Source organism: Giraffa tippelskirchi, chromosome 2, assembly GCF_054371585.1.
Source record: "Giraffa tippelskirchi isolate mGirTip1 chromosome 2, T2T-mGirTip1v1.2.pri, whole genome shotgun sequence".
Taxonomy (NCBI): domain Eukaryota; kingdom Metazoa; phylum Chordata; class Mammalia; order Artiodactyla; family Giraffidae; genus Giraffa; species Giraffa tippelskirchi.
In genome coordinates this window covers 164,880,016-164,903,412 of record NC_137276.1, presented here as the reverse complement: position 1 = coordinate 164,903,412, position 23,397 = coordinate 164,880,016, and the positions used below count along the sequence as shown (strand labels likewise).

At 37.9% G+C, this 23,397-nt stretch overlaps 1 protein-coding gene across 3 annotated transcripts in view; it reads right to left on the bottom strand.

The window, feature by feature from the left end:
• The window catches only part of OSBPL11 (oxysterol binding protein like 11), a 90,461-nt gene extending 67,636 nt beyond the window's left edge, over window positions 1-22,825 (bottom strand). For all 3 annotated transcript variants that reach the window (XM_081571671.1, XM_081571670.1, XM_081571672.1), the window contains exon 1: window positions 21,872-22,825. In XM_081571671.1, the coding sequence (XP_081427797.1) occupies window positions 21,872-22,068 (197 nt within the window). In that variant the 5' untranslated portion in view covers window positions 22,069-22,825. The remainder of the gene's footprint in view (window positions 1-21,871) is intronic.
• Between the last annotated feature and the right edge of the window lie 572 nt (window positions 22,826-23,397).

The following is a 23,397-nucleotide window of genomic DNA, read 5'->3' as shown; positions in this document are numbered from 1 at the left end:
CATGGTTCATTTGGTAGTAGCATAAAGCCAACTTCAAAAGAAACAAATTCAAACATGCAATTATAAGCTGCTGGCCTGCTTTTAACACAGAAAACAGACATCTGAGGTTACCAAGAACCGACTTAAGAACATCCCATCCCTAAATAGCTGGTGACATTGTCCCTCTCTCATCCTTCCCAGCTGATGTGGAACCACTCTGCCATCTGGTGGCCCACATACATAAAAAGCTCTGTGAGTGAACATCCTTTGTTCACTCTCCTTTCTTCTACTTTCTTGTAATTGAGTTATTATGTAGTACCTCTAACACTCATGGTTTGCTCCCAATTAAAATATGTGAATTTAACTGAAGATTTACCTGCTAATATGAATAAAACCTAGTTGTTAAAGTGGGAATATACCACATATTTGATTATAGCATACTAATATTTTTCCTATGAAATAGAGATGATGATCCAAAAGATTAATACACTGAAAAATAAGCAATAAAAAAGTTAATTTCTTCTTCAGTCCTTCAGCAACTCCACCACTCAAATTGGGTACATTCTGATCTTCTTAACATTTTATTGAAATCAAGTTAGAAGCTGATAGTCTCTAAACACAGCTGATGAACTGAACTATATGTCAAGCAGCATTATTCTATTTAATTTGCTGTTCACCACCTCCCAAGTATCTTAATAATAACTTTCAATTTCTAATTCTCCATTATTATAACACACATTTCTTAATTCTTCTTCATCAGACTTAAGGAAAACATGCAGAAGCTTCTCAATTAAGCTAGTTTTTAAACAGTTTCAAATCCTTTTATTTCAGTTCAACACAATTGCTCAGTACCTTCTAAATATAAAGCACTCTGAAAATCCACTGAAAAGAAAAGAATAGGGAAATAAAGAAGGCTGTACCTCTCCATCCCAAATTCATTACCAAATATACGAAAAACATCTTCTTGAAGAAAAAGACAATGACCCACAGCGACTCTGTTTTTAGCTGTCATACAAATGAAAAGGATAGTCTGTTAAAGATACAGTACTCATTAAACAACAACATAGGATTCAGTGGTGATTAGGTTGAAGTGACAGGACTTATCAGATGTGGAATGAGAGTGAGAGTAAGAGTAAGACAGAGGGACAAAGGCAAAAACCCATATCTCCAGCTGGCACAACTGTGTAGATATGAACACCCTCACTGAACTGGGGGTCATAAAAGAAGCGTTGGATTTGTTCCAAATTACCGTGGTGATTTTAAGGGACCTGTGAGACATAACACAAGGAGATATCCAATAAGGTAGTATGATTTGGATTGAACACACAGATTTTGGTGGTAATCAGCACATAAGCATATAACTGGTGTTTGAAACCATGAGAGTAAATCACCTAGGAATTATATAAAATGACAAGGGGTAGGAGGTGGGAGGGAGGCTCAGGAGAGAGGGGAGGTATGTATACCTATGGCTGATCCATGTTGAAGTATGGCAGAAATCAACACAATACTGTAATTATCCTTCACTTAAAAAGAAATAATTTTTTTTAAAAATGACAAGAGAAGGGACAGATTCTAAGAGAGAACCGTAGAGAAAAGTTTTAAAGGCAAGAGGAGTACAGAGAGGAAATAAGAAGTGGCTGAATAGCAGGATGAAAACAAGGAGTATTTCAAGTAAGTTTTTGGTCAAGAATGTTAATACTATTGAGGGGTAAAGGAAGATGAAGATTGAGAAGTTTCTATTAGATTTAACAACCAAGGGAATCCCCTGGTGGTCCAGTGGTTGGAAATCAGTACTTTCACTTGTGTGTGCCTGGGTTCAATCCCTGATAAGGGGACTAGGATCCCATAAGCCACGACTCATGACCAAAAAAAAAGATTTAACAACAAAGAGATAATAATTCAATGTAATGATGAAGGCAGAGCTAGCTGGCAATGAACTGAAGAGAGACTGGGAGAAAGAAAAGTGGTTAAGGCATTGTGGGCTTAAGGCAAGGGTAGTTCAAAGTGCCTAATGGGTAGGATACAGTAAAGAGAAAAAGGCTCACAACTCAGAAGAGAGATGGAAATGAGGGAGAGGTGGGCTCCAGAGCCCAGGTAGAGGAACTAGCATCAGATACCTTAGGGCACTTAATTATAGGCAGAAATTTATGCAAGCTGTAGTAAAGAAAAGTGCCAGTCAGCCACAGTTCAATATTCCTACTTTCTACTAGGCAAAAACTGTCCTCCAAAAAGGCTGAGTTTTGGTTCATTCCCTTGATAATATAAATAGCATGAACGGAGGGAGCCGCCTGCTTAGCTGAGGAAAAAGCCACTGACAACAGATGGGAATGATTGCAACACATGTACCTCCTCCTGCTGCAAAAAGATATTCCACAGAGCAGTGACTGCTTCTTACTCACCCTAGCAGTCCTTGCAGCACCTAGTGCGTAGTCTGGGATATAAACAGGTGTTCACTACATCTCTGTTGAATGAATTAAGCAATGAGAAGACAGAAGCAGAATTTTCCTATAAAAGCACAAGACAACTGAGTAGCTTGCAAAAAAAAGAAAAAATTTAAATTCACAGCATGTATACTGAAATAAATCCCAGATAAAACAAATTCTAATTGCAACTATCTTAACCTATACCAAAAAGTATACAGTCAAGGGAGACTCTCACCTTTCTGTTAAAGAGTCTTAAAAATGTTAATGCTCTTTGACCTAAGAATTTCACTTCTAGGTATCCTGACAGACAATCAGAAATGTAGACAAATATAATAAGCAATCATGTCCACTGTAGCACTATTTATAATAGTAAAAAATATAAAATGGAAAAAAAAATGAAATGAAGAGGAAAGAAAGAAAAACAAACTAAACAAATGAAATTAAGAAAATGACTAACTAATATAGAATAGTATTCACCAGTTAAAATGTTTATGAGTTTTTAACAACATGGGGAAACACTTATCAAGAGCACTAAAACTGCAGGTTACAGAATTTTATATAGTATGTAAAATATATGCACAGAGCAAAAGTACACAAAGTGGTAACTGTGGTTATCACTGGATAGAAGAACTATGGATGATTTAATTCATTTCCTTCACTGTTTCACATTTTTCAATTTTAAAACATTATTTTTATAATCAAGTAAAACATTTTAAAATGTTCAATCATATTGACTAGGTGGGACAGTGCAGACACAGAGCTATTTATACTTATTAATATAGGTATGGATTAAATTTTTTAAAACTTTTCAATGTGACCCTATGAGCATTGCTTTTTTGGGATGTAAAACTATGTTCCTATAAGCCTTTAATTATCACATTAGGTTACACATACCCAAAACTGGGGTAGGTGGTTAGGAGAACAGGGTAAAACAAGGCTATATTTGTAGAGGAAATTTACTTGACTGTAAGAAATTAAAGCATTTTTAATGTTAAAACTCACATAAATGTTAAGAAACTTGCTTCCTGCTCACATATTTTCATGAGGATGACTTCACCAGAGAGCTCCTGTCCTCCTCTCCCCAGCCTTCCCCTTTCCCTTCACTCTTTCCATAGCTAGGCATGAACAGCTCATTCCCTTCTGGGCGCTCTTCTTTGTATCCTAGCCTACTACCCAGAGAACATACTCTCATTTGCTCTGACAGAGACAGGACCTGAATATTCTAAGCTGCTTGTAACGAGGTGGATGCGTGTGTACGTGTGTGTGTGCGTGCGTGTGTGTGTAAGTGTTCAGCTGTGTCTGACACTTTTGAGACCCTACAGACTATAAAGCACCAGGCTCCTCTGTCCATGGGATTCTCCAGGCAAGAATACTGCAGTGGGTTGCAATTTCCTATTCCAAGGGATCTTGTCGACCCAGGGATCCAAGCCAAGTGTCCTGTGCCTTCTGCATTGGCAGGCAGACTCTTTATCACTGCACCACCAGGGAAGCCCTGACCCATTAGTACGGCTATTATCAAAACCAAAACCAAAAAAAAAAAAAAAAAACAAAAACCAAAACCAAGGGACTTCTCTGGCGGTACAATGGTTAAGACTCTGTGCTTCCACTGCAAGGAGCATGGGTTTGATTCCTGGTCTGGGATCTAAGATCCCACATGTTGTGTGGTGCAGCCAAAAAGATAAATAAATAAAACCAAACAAAACAGAAAATAACAAGCGTTGGTAAGAATGTAGAGAAATTAGAACACTTGTGCACTGCTGGTGGGACTATAAAATGGTGCAGCCACTGTGGAGAACAGTATAATCGTTTCTCAAAAAGTTAAATATAGAATTACTATATGATCCAGCAATTTCACTTCTGGGTATATACACAAAAGAATAAAAGCAAGAATTCCAACATATATCTGCACACAAATATTTACAGCAACATTATTCACAACAACCAAAAGGTAGAAATAACTCTGGACAGTCCCATGTAAATCAATGAAGCCAGAACATACCCTCACATCATACACAAAAATAAACTCAAAATGATTTAAAGACTTAAATATAAGATAAGACACCATAAAACTCCCAGAAAGAACATAGGCAAAACATTCTGACATAAACAGTATCAAAATTCTCTTAGGTCATTCTCCCAAGAAATAAAAGCAAAATCACACAAATGGGACCTAATCAAATTTACAAGCTTTTGCACAGCAAAGGAAACGATAAACAAACTGAAAAGACAGCCTACAGAATGCGAGAAAATATTTGCAAATGATGCAACCAACACGGACTTAATTTCCAAAACAAACAAACAAACAGCTTCTACAATTCAATAACAAAACAAACAAACAAACAACCCAAGCAAAAAATGGGCAGAAGACCTAAGTAGACACTTCTCCAAAGACAACATATAGATGGCCAACAGGCAGGTGAAAAGATGCTAATTATTAGAGAATTATCTAATGTCAGGTAAGTGTTACTCAAAATTTTATTTTAAGCTGACATTAATAACCTTTACTTATTTTAAAATTATTCAGTAACTGTTCTCCACTATGTTAAAACTTATTATTAAAAACCAAAACAAAATAAGATACATGCACCCCTATTCATAGCAGCACTAATTACAATAGACAAGACAAGCTGCTAAGTCGCTTCAGTCATGTCCGACCCTGTGCGATCCCACAGACGGCAGGCCACCAGGCTCCGCCGTCCCTGGGATTCTCCAGGCAAGAACATTGGAGTGGGTTGCCATTTCCTTCTCCAGACAAGACATAGAAACAACCAAAATGTCCATCGACAGATGAATGGATGAAGAAGATGTGGTACACATACATACATACACACACACACACAAATGAAATATTGCTCAGCCATTAAAAAGAGTGAAATAATGCCATTTGCATCAATATGCATGGACCTCTAGGTTCACCCTAAGCGAAGTTAAGGCAGAAAGAGAAAAACAAACACCATATGATACCACTTATATGTGGAATCTAAAATACAAAATAAATGAACATATCTATGAAACAAAAACAGACCCACAAATATAGAGAACAGACTTGTGATTGCCAATGGGGAACAGGGGTGGGGAGGGAAGGATTGGGCATTTGGGATTAGCAGATGCAAACTATTATACATAGGATGGATAAACAAGTCCTACTGTCTAGCACCAGGAACAATAGTTAATATCCTGTGATAAACCATAATGGAAAAGAATATGAAAAAGAAAATATATATGAGTCACCTTGCTATAGAGCACAAATTAAACACAACATTGTAAATCAACAATACTTCAATTAAAAAAAATTTTTAAGGCAGAAACAACTCAGATATCCATCAACAGATGAATGGATACATAATGTGGTATATATATACATGGAATATTTATTCAGCCTTAAAAGAAAAAGAAGGAAATTCTGACACATGGTACAACACGGATAAATCTTGAGGACACTGCTAAATGAAATAAGCTAATCACAAAATGACAAGTATTTTATGATTCCACTTACATGAGGTATTTAGATTTGTCAAAATCAGAGACAGAAAGTAGAACAGAGGTTGGGGCGGAAGCTGATATAAGGAGCCATTTAATAGTTATAGAATTTTAGTTTGGGATAATAAAAAATTCTGGGATGAATAGTGGAGACGGCTGCATAACAATGTGAATACATTTAAGGCCATTGAACTTATAAATACTTACAAATGGTTAAACTGGTAAATTTTATGATATGTACATTTTACCACAATAAAAAAATAACCTGACAATTTGCATCCTATCTGATCCCTATGTCCTCTCAACTGGTCCTGAACTCGTGATGTTACTTATTGATCTCTGAAAAACCCAGTAACAGATATATTACAGGGTAGAATATAAATCCTCGTGAATTTTGAAGATCATAAAGTTGCATCAGCCTTTAAATCACAAACTGCATTGACTGTCTTACACAATTAAGAGAGCTTTCATAAAGGAAGTTTAAGAAACACAGCTGTAAAACATTTGCCTATACAGACTGGAAACAGAAAGAAAAATTCAATATATAATCTGATAGTTACAGACAACTAAATCCCTCATGCAGATAACCAGCTATCTGAAGATGGGAAAGAAGAAACTTCTACATGAAAAAGTAGAAAGTCAACACTAACACTTATAGAAAGTTAGGAAGTTGTTTATTACAATGTGAAGAGCATGAGCTTAACGCAGACAGACACAAGTTTGAATCCCAGTGTGACCTTAGGCAAGTAACACATCTGGTCCTGTGTCTTTATCTGTAAATGTGGATAAAAAAACCTAACTTCAGATTTATAATGAGGAATGAAGAAGAGATATTTCAATCCAAATATATTTGAAGTGCACTTCAATATGGTGAATGCCCAGGAAATACTGGTTTTCTCCCACTCAAGGGAGTCGATTCCTCTGCAGACAAAGGGCTCATTTTCTAGATCAGTTCTCTAGATCTGTCTTACCTTGTTAGACTGACATTTTCAAGTCAGAATGATGGGATCTAAAAAGCTCTGAATCTCCCACTTCTTTTATTTGAAAAAGTAAATTTTTTGTCCGCTGGGTATCTTGTTAAGAACTATGAAGGGTCTGAGACATCATCCTATTTTGTTGTTGTTCAGTAACAGTCATGTCCAACTCTGCAACCCTATGGACTGCAGCAGGCCAGGCTTCCCTGTCCTTCACTGTCTCCCAGACTTTGCTCAAATTCACGTCCACTGAGTTGGTGATGCCATCCAACCACCTCACCTCATCCTCTGTCATATTCTTCTTCTTTTGCCTTTTATCTTTCCCAGCATCAGGGTCTTTTCCAATGAGTCAGCTCTTCACATTAGGCGTCCAAAGTTTGGAAGTTCAGCTTCAGCAACAGTCCTTCCGATGAATATTCAAGATTGATTTCCTTTAGGATTGACGGATTTGATCTCCGTGCAGTACAAGGGACTCTCAAGAGTCTTCTCCAGTCACCACAATTTGAAAGCATCAATTCTTTGGTGCTCAGCCTTCGTTACGGTCCAACTCTCACATCTGTACTGGAAAAACCATCGCTTTGACTACACGGATCTTTGTCGGCAAAGTGAAGTCTCTGCTTTTTAATACGCTGTCTATGGGGTCACGCAGAGTCGGACACGACTGAAGTGACTTAGCAGTAGCAGCTAGGTTTGTCGTAGCTTTTCTTCCTAGAAGCAAGTGTCTTTCAATTTCATGGCTGCAGTCACCGTTTGCAGTGATTTTGGAGCCCAAGAAAATCAAATATGCCACTGATTCCACTTTTACCCTATTTGCAAGCCAACAAATTAGCTTGCCACAGTTTCCTGGATGCTGGCAGAATACATGAAACTCCTACATCAGAGACCAAAGACTTCAGTAGTCACACTAATAGCAGTAGATTATCAGCCCAGTCACATGGGGCAATGCAGAGGGCAGGAGATGCCCGCACATGTGGTGGGCTGCGGTATAGACAAGGAACCCTGAGTGGAGGGAACCCAAATCTTTTCAGGACAGTAAGTCTATCTGACCTCTATGGCAAGGAGACATTATCTTTATTATACTGGACAGTAAACAAACCTGACTTTTGCTCAGCAGGGAGATATTATCTCTATCCTCTAAGACTTTTTGCTATACAAATATTTTTGAAAAAAACAGTAAAGAACAAAAGAGAGTCAGTACCTTAACTCACAAGGGAAGCAGAAATATGAGCAACCCATAAAGAATTTTTTCCTAACAACTGTTGCCTAACTACACACATATACAGTGAAAAGTCTCTTTCCAACCTTGTCTTCCAGCCAACAGTTCCCCTCCTCAGAGATAAGCACTTCCTTCAACTTTTTATCGTCTCTTCAAGAGACAGTCTATGTACCTACAAGTGTGTGTGTGCACTCACCAAATTTTTTTCAAATGGTTGCTATTACATACACTGTACCTTGCTTTTTTCACAGTTTTCTTAGGGATGATTTCATTTTGACACATATGGATTTAATTCATTCTTAGCATCTGCATAGAAATCCACTGCACAGCAGTATTACTATATATTTAACTAATCCTCCTAGTGATGGACATTTGCTTCCAGGCTTTTATTATTACAAACAATATTATAACAAAGTTATACACATCTTTGCATATATTTGCTAAAAGTGAAATTCATAGGTGAAAAGGATATGCATTTTAAAAATTTTTGGAGGATAATTGCTTTACAATGTTGTGTTGGTTTCTGCTGTACAACAATGTGAATCAGCTATATGTACACATATATCTCCTTCCTCCTGAACCTCCCTCCCACCCACCTAGGTCATCACAGAAAGCCAGGTTAGGCTGTGTCATACAGGAATTTCCCACTAGCTATCTATTTTAGACACAGTAGGGTATTTACTGGAGAAGGAAATGGCAACTCACTCCAGTGTTCTTGCCTGGAGAATCCCAGGGACAGGGGAGCCTGGTGGGCTGCCGTCTATGGGGTCGCACAGAGTCGGACACGACTGAAGTGACTTAGCAGCAGTATATTTATGTTCATGCTACTCTCTCACTTCGTCCCATCCTCTGCAAATAGGTTCATCAGTACCATTTTTCTAGATTCTATATATATGCATTAATATACAATATTTGTTTTTCTTTTTCTGACTTACTTCATTCTGTATAACAGGCTCTAGGTTCATCCATCCCACTTCAACTGACTCAAATTTGTTCCTTGAAATGTATATGCATTTTTAATTTTTATATATATTGTCAATCTGCTCTCTAAAGAGGCTGCAACCAATGTTAACTCCCACCTTTCAATACAAAAACGGCCAGTTTCCTCACACCAACCTACAGCACCACTGCCAACAAAAATACGGTGAAGTCTTTACTTAGAAACAGGACTTTCAGACATTACTAGTAGGATTTTCAATACCTTTATGTTCAAAATTAAGTTTCTAAAGCTTAAGCGTGAGGTAGTGTATGCTGTGGAATGCACACCTGGAAGGCATACATGATCAAGTTTTGACTTTCCCACTGACTAATGCCACGGGTGACGTTGGCCAAATCACTTAAATTCTCTGAGTGTCAGTTTTCTCATGTGTTAGTTAGATGACCTTTTCAATCTAAAATGTGTGTACATTACTCATCACCCAAAATTCCAAAGGTTTTTCTCAACAGAAAATTGTTATTTCAAAAGTAAAGTCTGCATGTAAGAGCAACATATTTCACATTTAAAATTTTTAGAGAAAAGCAGACATATTTTTCTAGTACAATATCTTGTTCACATAGAAGCATTTATTTATACCCCATATACTTTCAAAAAGTCTTCACAGTAGCTATTTCAATAAGACTTGGACACCACAGAACAAGAGAACAGCAGGCAGCTGAAAGTCCCTGCTATCCTCTCCCTATCTGAATGTCTATTCTCTCTTTCTACTTCTGTTATGTACCTCTCTTTAGCTTTAAACCATACTTAGTTCCAAAAACACTCTTGCAGTAACATTTAAATTTTGCCTATACAGCATAATTCAAGAAAGAATACATTCTTCCCTTGTGCTAATTCTTTCTAAATTGAATGTAAAAAGAAATAACAGAAAAGCATTTCCCTTCCTTCATATTTGAATAGAAAAGGAGAAAAAAGGTGACAACCACACAAGAAGCTCCAAGCAAAGTTCTTGTTCATATATATATATATATATAACCTGACTAAAGAGTTGAGTCTTTTGAAAATTTTACATTACTTAACGACAAATTCAAACTCTCAAGTTTGTTTTACCTTAAAGAACCTGTAAGTTACTGAAAAAACAACACAGAAAAATTTAAAAGCTCATTCTATTACTGAAATAAAAGAAACATCTGGGAATTCTCTGGCGGTCCAGTGGTTAGGACTCCACACTCTTACTGTCAAAGGGTCAGATTTGATCCCTGGTTGGGGAACTAACATTCCACATGCCTCGTGGGGAGGCCAAAAAAGAAATCTTTTTTTTTTTTTTCCAATAATAGATTCATCATAACTTTTGGTGGCAAATCTTCAAGCTTCCTATTTCTAGGAAGTGGATCACCTCCAATTATAAATTTGCATAATCAAATGATTCCATATCTTGTATAGCTATAAAATCATGTGAAATTTTAAAAATATAACTTCAAAATATACAAGGTATACTCTAAAATGAAACCATGTCTCTGGTTACCAAGAGTATAATAATAATAAAAAAAATGTTAAAGGCATAAGTATATTTTGTACAGAATTTTCCCAACTGCTGATCTATTAATAAATTGATTCACTATTTACAATGATAGCAAAACAGAATAAAATCCCACTCAGAATTTCATGTTAAAACTTCACTCATAATAAAAAAGAATCAAATTAAAACTATCCTGAAATACCATTTTTTAACCTATTAAACGTTTAGATTTTTGTCAATCTAATAACACAGTACACTGATAAGGCTGATGGGAAACAAGCACTCAATCATTGCCACTGTACACCCCAATGAGGTGAAATCTGATAATAATTACTATCAAAATTACAAGCTGATTCAGTAAGTCCAACCTCTGGGTATTTTTCCCACAGATATATTCACATGCTTGCAAGATGACATGTGTGGAAGGTTATTATCTGCAACATTATAATAACAAAATTTTGGAAAACAAATGTCCATCAATAGGGAACTTATGTCTCTCCAAAATTCATAAGGTAAAGTCCTAACCCCCACTGTGATGGTTTTTAGAGATGGGGCCTTTGGGAGATACTCAGGTATAGACTGGGGCCCCTATAATGAGATCTGTGCCTTTAAAAGAAACACCAGAGAGCTCTCTCCCACCCCTCTGTCTCTACCACGTGAGCACACAGTGTGAAGACCACCTGAAAAACCGGAAAAGAGCCCTCAGCAGAACCTGACAATGATGGCACCCTGATCTCAAAACTTCCTATCTTCACAGTTGTGAGAAATTAAATTTCTGTTGTTTAAGTCATTCAGAGTACAGTATTTTTGTTATGAAAGCCTAAACTAACACTACATACATACATATAGTTTGATACCATTTGTGGTAAAATTAAAAGTGGAGCAAATGTATATTATATTTATTTAATTCTTAAAAAAAAAAATCTCTGAAAGTACACAAAAAAACAAGTGTTTACCCTCTATTTTTAGGTGAGAGGAGTCCTGAGTAGGTGGAGATCAGGTGGAAAGATTTTCATTACAAATCTTTTTTTCTTCTGGATCAAGTGAACATATTACCTATTCTCCAAAATTAAATTTAGAATATTTTTTGTTTATGTTATAAATACGTGAAATATCTACAAAATTGATAAACAACTTATTCTTTATAGAATTGAAAGTATAGGCTCAGGCACTATATTAAAAAGGCCTCTTGTATCAAGGATAGGAAATCTGTTTCAGAAGCAACTGTTGGTGGCATTTCATCTCACCACTCACATCATTTTCATGCTGTCCCTTTCTTCCGTCCCTCCCTTTTTCTCCCTCGGTCTATCTCTCCTTTCTATGTCCTTTTTCCATCCCTGTTTTACCTCTTGTTCCTTTTCTAATTTTCTCTTTCTTCTATGCCTCTGACTAGGGTTTCCAGCTATGGCCAGTAGCAACCACAGGCTTCAGTCTACCCCTCCAGGGACTTTCCAGCCAAGAATAGCAATGGAAGCAAACTGCAAAAGCAGGGGAACTCAAGTACTGGGAGACTCTGAGTAGGAAATGATGCTTTGTTACAATACCTAATTAACCAAAAAGAAAATCTTTTTTTTCCACCAGAAACTGCTCTAAAATTTTCCTAAAACCCAGACAGTAATGTCAAAATGCTAATACAACTTTTTAATCAGGCACTTTAGTTTTAAGTTAAACCTGAACAAGTTGAACACAAATTATTTGATTAAACAAAATCAGTACAGTGGAAGATCCTTAGCTAGGAAAGATGTTCCCTCTCTCAAAGTAGTATAAATTACATTAAGAATATTCTCCACTATTTTCAGAGTCCAGAGTGCTAACCATTACACCATGGGGCCTGTTATCTCTACTATTTTCAAAAGCAAAAACAAAAGACAAATTTCCCACAAGTGTATTTGACAGTCAATTACCTCTGGGACCTAAATTACATGACATTCAGAAAATACTAAAAAAGACTAATTTGTGTGTTCTAACATTAAGTTGTTTGTATAGTTTTAGTAAGTATAACTTCTCGAGAAATATGAACTCAAATAGACTATATTTAAACTCACAAAGCAAAAATATAAGAAATCACAGTATACTGTAACAAACCAAATCTTGTTCAAGGCTTGGTAGAGTTCTCACTAGATTTCTGCAACAGTATTATTATTGTTTTCAGTTTTATGCCTATAAGCTGTCTTCCCCTTGTTATCAGCTGTAGCAGACTTAAGACAAGGAAAACAAAACAAAAAAAATACTAGGGTACAGAAATACATATTCAACTTTCCTTTAACCTTTAGAGAAAAAATGCAAATGTTTACAACTTTTTCTTCAAATCAACCTCAAAAGTGGTAAAAATCTCAAAGACAGCAAACACTAGGTTATATTTAGGCAAATGTCATTTCCCCATTTGCAAATGGGTACTTTTCCCTGTAACAGAGTATTTAGAGTGGAAGACACCAGGTCTGACCACAAAAATTATTTCTATGCATTTGCAGACTTCTACCCAATCTACTGAAATGTATACTATTTGCTAATGCTAGCATACTCTTTTCTAACAAAGAGATCTGTTTGTTAACAGTGGTTAGCTAGCACAGAGTCCAAAATAAGAAAAAGCAGGCCCATCATATGCCCCAATTTGCTTTTCAGTTCCTCCTCTGGGTAGTTCACTTCTCTCCATTTTAAATAAAAAAGTGGCAGATTTGCAGTTTTGTAAATTTTTCTGAAAGCTGACAAGAAGAAAAATAATGGAAGCACGCACATTTTATAAACTTTGAACATTTACCATGAAAAAGGAAGGAAGGATCTAGAATTAAATCTATTTTCATTTTAAATAGTGAATATAAATCATATGAGTATAAATTGCTCTGGAAAGAAAATTTAAGACTAATAAACACACGTCTCAGCTTTGGTTTTCATGTCAATGTATGGCAAAAACTATTACAATATTGTAAAGTAATTAGCCCCCAACTAAAATAAATAAATTTATAAAAAAATAAATAAATAAATAAATAAAAAAGTTCATCATGATACATTAGTATTTTGCAAATATAGTTGAGGCTCTTCCCTTTTCTGATCCTTTTTCATGATCCTCCCAAAATAAGCCTTGGGGTCCCTACTTCCACTGTTATGAGAGCATACATTATTTTAGAACTTCATACATGGAAAAGACTCAAAAGTATTTGCTGCATGAGTTACAACACTAGTAAATGATGAAACTTTTGTTGTTGTTCAATCGCTAACCATGTCTACCTCTTTGTAACCTCAGAGACTGCAGTATGCCAGGCTTCCCTGTCCTTCCTTCACTATTTCCCAGAGTTTGCTCAAATTCATGTCCATTGAGTCGGTGACGCTACTACCAGTCATCTCATCCTCTGCTGCCCTATTCTCCTTTTGCCTTCAATCTTTCCTGGCATCAGGGTCTTTTCCAGTGAGTAGCTCTTTGCATCATAGGCACAGCCCTGTCATGGCGAAGGGGCTTGCATAACTCGATGAAGCTATGAGCCATGCCGTACAGGGCCACCCAAGACAGACAGGTCATAGTAGAGAGTTCTGACAAAATGTGGTCCACTGTAAGAGGGAATGGCAAACCACTCCATATTCTTGCTGCGAGAACCCCATGAGCAGTATGAAAAGGCAATGAAGAAGCTTCCATGTCCTAAACTAATTCTTCATCAATAATTATTCATTCCTTTAGAGAGCTCATATACTTTTAATATCTTTATGCAAACAGCTCCCTGGGAATAAAATTTCTCTCATTAACTAGCTATATAACCTTGGCAAACTTATTTAGACTACTTTCTGGGAAGGGGCATTGTCCCTAAATTGTTGAGGCAGCATATTCTCCTAACCCTCATATTGAGGGTCTCTGATCCAGGGGCCCCAAGTAATAGGTAGAGGAGGTTGTGGCATTCGTACGAGCTTGAACAACCATTTGTAACCTAAATGGGAATAATGACTCTCTCTCTTCATCCAAGAGGATTAAATGTGATAACAGAAGAGAGAATATTCTGGATACTACAAAGGCAATTATCTACATTTCTAATGCCCCATATCTCTAAGTCACTTAAACATTCTGGCAACTTAAGCTCAATTAACCCAAAAGCAAATGTATCACGTGACTCTCAAAAATCTGTTTCTCCTAGTACAGACTTCTCAAAGTTTTGTATCTGAGTAACTGAAGTCAGTGTTTACTGCCTTTCCCTCTACCGCCTTCCTCCTAATCACCCGTCAGCCCCCAAGCTCTGTCACTCTTCCTCTAATGACCTCCTTCTTTTTCAGCCACTAGCACATTTTCCTCATTATCAAATGTCTGGGTCATGACAACTGATTTCCAAGTGGTTCCTCTTATTCCCCAAAGATCAAATTCAGCCCCCAACTCTCAGCTTTAGAGACAAACTTCCAGTAGTGTAGCTGTCAAATCTATCTCAATCATAGATGGCAATCTTGAATCCATTCATATTAACATTTATGACGCACACCTTATTGCATGGCTCCCACTGATCCCTACCTGTTGGTATTGACACCTTTGTGTGGGCTAAACCTCATCTTTTTCTTAATGAATAGTGAAAAGTGATGTGACTTCACTTCCATGTCTAGGTTACGAAAGACTGTGACTTCCTTCTTTCTAGCACACTCTTCTCACTTCCTCACTCTGACCAAACAAGCTGCCAAGTTGTAAGATACTCCATGGAGAGGTCCATGTGACCAGGAACCAAAGGAGGTCGCCACTGGTCATCTCATGAGGAACTGAGGTCTGTTTCCAACAAGCCAAAATAAGTGAATTGTGCCAAGAGTCACATGAATGAGCCAGGATGTGAATCCTTCCCATCTGAGCCTCAAGATGACTATAGCCTTGTGAAAGACCCAGAGCCAGAGCACCCAGCAGTACTGCACCAATATTACTGACCCACAGACACTGTGAAATAAAAAAAACACTGCTGTTTCAATACACTACATTTGGGGATAATGTGTAGCACAATAATAGATAACACAGTGTCTCATATTTCTAAATAAATTCTAGGTAGATTAAAAAATTAAATATAAAACTACCAAAATATCTTAAAACTACATGAAAACAAATATTTATAAAAATAATTTCTATAATTTGAAGTGAAAGAAAAAAGAGTAAGAGTTTGATTTATACAAGTTTTCTATATGACTGGAAAAATGTAATAGATTAAAATACAAAGACCAGGAAAATCTTTGCAGCAAGTATAGCAAAATATTTAACTATACAAAATTAAGATATATGTAGTTACATATTTGTTACATAAAAAACTAATATAAATTTTCTGAAATGATAGTGAAGAAATCAGTAAAAGGTAGTGCCTCCAGGGAGGGAACATGGGTGGCTGGGACAAGTATGTAAGGTAAACATTTCACTGTATATCCCTCTTCTATCAACAAAGTATTAATAGTTTACAGTATTACTGGTATTAAAAATATTAATTAGCAAAAGTATTAACGTGGAATATTTAAAATAAACTTCAAGTATATTAATAAAAAATAAAAAGATATAAGCAGATATTTAACATAAGAAAAAATAAAATTAATAGTAAAGAAAGATGAGTTCAAAATGGGTCAGAGACCTAAATGTAAGTTCAAAAATATAAAACTCTTAGACAAAAATATATGTGCAAATCTTTGCGACCTTGGCACTGGCAATGATTTCTTAAATGTGATACCAAGTATAAGCAAAAGAAGAAAAAACAGACGAGGCTTTGTGAAAATTAAAAGTCTCTGAGCTACAAATAATTTCATCAAGAAAGTGAAAAGACCAGAATTCCCTGGTGGTCCAGTGGTTAGGACTCTGCTTTCACTGCCATGGGTGTAAGTTCAATCCCTGGTTGGGGAACTAAGATCCCACAAGCCCTGGGGCTTGGTAAAAAAAAAAAAAAGAAGTGAAAAGACAATTCATAAGTGGGAAAAAATATTTGCAAATCAACATCTGATAAGGGAATTGTTCACAGAATACACAAAGAACCCTTACAACTCAATAATAAAAAGAAATCCAATTTTAAAATGGCCAAAGGATATCAACAAAAAGTCTACAAATAATAAATGCTGGAGAGGCTGTGGAGCAAAAGGAATCCTCCTACACTGTTGGTGAGGATACAAACTGGCACAGCCACTCTGGAAAACAGTATGGAGGTTCCTTAAAAAACTAAAAATAGAGTTACCATATGATCCAGCAATCTCAATCCTGGGCATATATCTGGAAAAGATGAACACTCTAACTTGAAAAGATAGGTGCACCCCCATGTTCACAGCAGCACTATTTATAATAATCAAGACATGGAAGCAACCTAAATGTCCACTGATATAGATGAATGGATAAAGAAGATGTAATGGACAGAGGGGCCTGGCGTGCTGCAGTTCATGGGGTCGCAAAGAGTCGGACACGACTGAGCGACTGAACTGAACTGAAATGAATACACACACACACACACACACACACACACTAGAATACTACTCAGCAAAAAAAGAATAATGTCACTTGCAGCAACATGGATGTACCTAGACTTTAACATAGTAAGTGAAGTAAGTCAGAGAAAGACAAATATCATATATCACTTATATGTGGAATCTGAAAAAAAGACACAAAGGAACTTATTTATAAGATATAAATAGACTCACAGACATTGAAAACAAATTTATGATTATCAAAGGGGGAAGGGAGTAAGGGATAAATTAGGAGTTTGGGATTAACAGATACAAATTGCTATATATAAAATAGATAAACAACAAGAACCTGCTGCATAGCACAGGGAACTATATTCAGTATCTTGTAATAACCTATAATGGAAAAGAATCCGACACTCTGCTGAATACTTGAGACTAGCACAATACTGTAAACCAACTATCCAGTTCAATTTTTTAGAAGTGGCCAAAAGATCTGAATAGACATTTCTCCAAAGAAGACAGACAAAGAACCAGTAAGTACATGAAAATACTTAACATTATTAGTCATCAGGGAAATGCAACTCAAAAACCACAATGAGATACCATTTCATACCCACTAGGATGGCTAAAACCAAAAAGACAGACAGTAACAAGTGTTGATGAGAATGTCGAGAAATTAAAACCTTAATATACTGCTGATAAGAAGATAAGATGGTGCAGGAGCTTTGGAAAATGGTCTAACAGGTTCACAAACAGTTGAACAGTTAAACAATTACCTTACGACCCAGCAATTCTACTCCTAGGTATATATCCAAGAGAAATGAAAACATATGTCCACACAAAACTTGAACACAAATGTTCAAAGCAACATTATTCATAATATACAACATGGAAACTGATGAACAGGTTAGCAAAATGTGGTATATTCATAAATGGAATATTATTCAGCCACAAAAAGGAATAAAGTAACAATATATGCTACAACATATATGACCCGTGAAAGCATTATGCCAATTAATCTTCTAAGTCTGCAAAGCCAAAGCCCAGTGTCTGAACTACAAGTGCATGTGCTCAGTTGCTCAGCTGTGAACACAGACTATAGCCCGTCAGGCTCCTGTGTCCATGGAATTTTCCAGGCAAGAATACTGGAGTGTTTTACCATTTCTATTCTAGGGGATCTTCGCGATCCTGGGATAGAGCCCGCATCTCTGTGTCTCCTGCACTGGCAGGTGGATACTTTACCACTGTGCCACCTGCAGGGCCACTGAATCACACAGTCTTTACTAAATTTCAACCACTCCCTAAGACATAACCTGAAATCTCCATTTTTAAAAATGGGATAGTAGCAAATTATAGGTAAGCACAGTTGCATTTATGGCTCTAAAGTTCCAGAGGGGGCTGGTGAGGCCGTGGAAGAGAATGAGAGAGCAAACAGAAAATGTGAGCTTAAGAGATGATGAAGCAACATATCAGCTTCTAAAGTAAAAGAGCCAACCAAAGACGTGAGAAAGGAGCAATCAGACAACAGTTAGAACAATAAAGGGGCTCCCAGCATAGCAGTCAGTAAAGAATCTGCCTGCAATGTGGCAAACCTGGCTTCGATTCCTGGGTCTGGAAGATCCCCTAGAGAAGGAAACGGCAACCCACTCCAGTATTCTTGCCTGGAGAATCTCATGGACAGAGGAGCCTAGTAGGCTACAGTCCATGGGGTCACAAGAGTTGGATGTGAGTTGGAGCTTTCTTTTTTCTTAGAGCAATAAAGGAGAAATTAAGAGAAAGTAATGTCAAAAAAGGCAAGAAAAGAATAGTAACAGATACACTTATAAAGATATCATATATCTTATAAAGTTGGAATAAGAATCTAAAAATATTCATCATTTTTTACTCATATCCTTGGTATGGACAGAGCCAACTGTCATGGGTTGAGCAATAAATAAGGGTTACGGAAATGGAAACAGAAAGGATTTATATTAGTTTTCATTATTGTTTTTGTTTTTAAATCTAGAGACTTTGGGCCTCAGAGGAAGAAGCCTGGGAAGAAGTAACACAAGACAATGAAGGAAACTGTTTAACTAATGTCCTACAGGATAAAGGGATAAATTCAATTGAGAGACAGGCTGAAAGATTAGCTTTGAACAAGCCTCATGTAAGTAAAAGTATATGTCAGTATGTACATGCAGTAATGCGCTATATATCTGCATCACTGGGGAGGAGTTCCACATAACTGAATTACCTGATACTTAAGCATTTTTTTTAGTTTAGTCATTTTCCTTGAAATTGTTCACCATCGTATGATACATTTCTCTGTCTTCTTAAACATATTGTACTTTCCCGGATGACAAGGTCATTGTAACTATAATTACATTGATAGAAAGTAATATAGCTGAATCTGCATGTTAATTTTTCAAGTCTTTGACTGTTCTATGTTGTCAGTTGCCATTTCGTGTTAAACTTCCCCTGATAACTTTTTTCCTTTGTGCTTTCAACAGATTCTAGTTTTAAAATTATATAATCATTAAATAATACCCTAAGTAAGAGATACGGAGAAGGCAATGGCACCCTTCTCCAGTACTCTTGCCTGGAAAATCCCATGGATGGAGGAGCCTGGTGGGCTGCAGTCCATGGGGTCGCTAAGAGTTGGACACGACTGAGCGACTTCACTTTCACTTTTTATTTTCACGCATTGGAGAAGGCAATGGCAACCCACTCCAGTGTTCTTGCCTGGAGAATCCCAGGGACGGGGGAGCCTGGTGGGCTGCTGTCTATGGGGTCGCACAGAGTCGGACACGACTGAAGCGACTTAGCAGCAACAGCAGCAGCAAGTAAGAGATAAGAGAGTCCTGAATCAAAGTATAGGAATAAAGTATATGGCTTTATGACAGTGTTAAGAAACCTGTTTCACTTTTCAATTCAATTCAAGTTTGGGTTTCAAACAGTTGAGGATGTCAGAAGACTGACCTCTGGCTACATGAAATATTACTTTATCTTGCTTCCTTAAGTTATAGCAAAATAATCCTGCCAAGTTATTGATAATTTTCTACGGTTAGTCTTAAACCACACACACACACAAAAAGCATCACGCATTCCAAAACTGAGCCTAGACAATTTAGAGTAACTATACTTTCCTTTCGTATAATCACTTACCAATAAAAAGTTATAATCTTCTACATTTCTGTATGTAAATATAGCCAAGCATATTTCACATATATGGATATTATTCATGATAAATGTATAGCCTTCACAAAATCTTGACTTTAATCTCTTCCAAACTTCATACAAATTTCACAACTATAAACATCACAAAGGCTAAAAAGGACTAGAGTTAGGCACAAGGCAATCACTTAACCAAAATTTAAGAACTCATTTCTATAGTCACAATAACATAGGATATTACAATTTCATTCATTCATTCTTAAGATTCTGAATAATCCAGCAATTTCACTTTCAGGTATTCATCCGAAGGAAAGGAAAACACTAATTTGAAAATATATCTGAACCTTCATGTTCGCTGCGGTATTATTTACAAAAGCCAAAACACAGAAGCAACCAAAGAATCCATCAGATGGACAATGATGAGTAGATAAATAAAATGTGGTATATATACACACAGTGGAATATTATTCAGCCATAAAAAAGGAAATCTCGCCCTTTGCAACAAGGTGGATGTACTTTGAGGGCTTTATGCTAAGTGAGAAAAGTCAGAGAAAAGACAAATACCATATAATCCTTCTTATATGTAGAATCTAAAAAACAAAACAAAACTCATAAATACAGAGAATAGATTGAGGGCAGCCAGAGGTAGGGATGGGTAAAATGGGTGAAGGTGATCAAAAGGTACAAATTTCCAGTTATAAAATAAATAAGTCGTAGAAACGTAATGTGCAGCATCATGACTATAGTTGATGATACTGTATCACGTGTTTGAAAGTCATCAAGAGAGTTCTCATTAAAAAAAAAATTAACTCTGTGTGGGGACACACATTAACTAGATCTATTGTGATGATCATTCCACGATACATACAAATGTCAAATCTTTATGTTGTACACCTGCAAATATTTATCAATTAAAAAAAAAGATTCTGGATGGTTATGCTCACCTATCCTATACATTATCAAAAAAAAAACTACCATTACTTCTCCAGCACTCACTTCCTGTTACTTCAGTTTTTCCTTCATTTCAATGGAAATTATTAAATGCAGAATTTCTCAAAGACAGAGGGGTATGAGTGGCGTAATCAACTCAAACTGAAACACCTCACTAGTTTAGAGTATCAGAAGCACTAGCATTTGTACTTTTGCCAAGACCTGAGTTCGATCCCTGGGTCGGGAAGATCCCCTAGAGAAGGGAATGGCAACCCACTCCAATATTCTTGCCTGAAGAATTCCATGGACAAAGGGGCCTGGCAGGCTACAGTCCATGGGGTCACAAAGACTCAGACCTGACTGAGCACGAACACACTCTGTATTTAAATTATTTATGTACATCTCTCTTTCTAAATCACAAATACTATGAGGGCAAGAATCTTTTCTGATTGAATGATTCCATCCATCACTGGACAAACAAGTTCTCAGCACCAAGCATTTTGCTAGCCTCTGGAGAGAGTGGAGTTAAACAGTCTCCCTCTTCAACAAGCAAGAAAGGGAGGCAGACTTACTGTAAACAAATTACAATATAGGAAAAAACAAAAGTGAGTATAGACTCAAATCACAGGAAAAATTAACTCTACGATTGTAGAGGAAGTTAAAGGATAGATACATATATGTGTTCTCCAAAAGGCCTTCAATAAATACCTGTTGAATGGACAAATAAATGTATCAAATCTTGCTAATGAAAGTTGAGACTCCCAGGTCTAAATGAAACGTATTAGCTACTTCTGAAATTACTGCATAAACCCAACAACCGCAGGAATGCAGACTTCAGCATACTCACCCCCTCCTCAGGAAATCACCTTGGAGAAAGGGCCATACCTGTACTGCCAGCCTTTGGCACTGCCACCTCGGCTGCTACTGCTGCTGCTGCTGCTGATTCCACCCCCACAGCTGCTGTTGCTGCTGTTCTTGTTCGGGGTCACCACGGTGGCCAGGCCCTCCAGCCTTCCTTCGCTCTCTGAGACTTTCATCGCTGACACTGGCTCACCCCCCTGCATCTTAACTCCAAAGTCCATCTGCCCTTCTTGGGCGGGAGAAACAACTCTGTAGAGTAGTTTTGTAAGTGATAAGATTTAAGATCTGATCTGAAAGGGATCCCAATTGCTAAACCAGCCTGTGGCTGGGGCAGTAATCATCAAATAGTCCAGGGAAGGAATACAAGCATTCCCCCTGAAGGAAACTTTTAAGAGGAGAAGGACAGCGATGAGGGCATATGTCCTTTAAATATATATCTCCTTCCGGGCAAAAGCAAGGAGGAAAAAAAATCACCCTGCCAGAGGACTTGGTGGCATGCTCAAAGGAGGAGCAGAAAGCGTGAGGAGGTCGCGGAGCCTAGCCAGGAGGGCTGGGCGAAGTACGGACCACTGACGAGAACCCGCGGCCTGACCTCTGGGCTGACAGCCTGACCCGCCTCGCTCCCTCTTCTCAAGCTGGTCCTCAGCGGGAAGGTTCAGTCCAGCCCGCTCGGCGGTTCCCACAGTAGCTCCCGAGACAGCTGGAGCTGCTCGCGCTCAGCCCGGGAGGAGGGTCGGGGAAGGAGGCCGCCGGGGGCGGGACGCCGGCTCCCAGGGTCGCCTCGCTTCCAGTGAGAGGCGAGCAGCTCGGGGCGATTTCCTCCAACGCCCCCGGGGGTGGGCCCTTGACCGGGTTCCCAGAGGCGAACGAGTCCCTCACCCTTGCTACAGCCAAACGTGAAACCCACAACTGCGGCCACCGCCCCACCCACAGCCCTACAGCCCCACAACCGGTCACCCGCCCGCTCGCTCTCTCCCCGCCTTCCCTTCCGGAGTAGCGTGAGCTCACTTCCCCCAGAGCAGAAGCCACTGGCGCCATCTTGGAGAAGGGCGCGCAGCCCTGAAGGGGGCGGAGCCTCGTGGATGGCGGTGCTGGGGCTGTGGACTCCGAGGAAAGGGAGGGGGCAGGCAGCGAAGGGAGGAGCGATGGGTCATCCACGAGGCAGGAAAAAAGGAGTTAGCGCGGTAATGAAGGTGTTTTGCGGTAATGAAGGTGTCTTGCGGCCTTCCTATTCCGGGCAAGGCCTTCCATCTGAAGGCCCATTCCAGGCATTTTAGGAAGAAAGCTTAGAAAAATGTCATTTCTGTAAGGAATTTTAAAAAATAATTCATTTTCGTAATTAAAAAAAAAAAGCCTTATTGGGATAAGGCAAATCAGTGTTATAAATGAAAAAGAAACTATCATGGAAATTAGAGCTCTCAGAATCAAAACTTATTATTCTCAGGGTCTTCCCTCATGGCTCAGCAGTAAATTCGCCTACCAATGCAGGAGATGCTGCTTTGATCCCTGGGTCTCCAAGACTGCCTAGAGTAGGAAATGGCAACCCACTC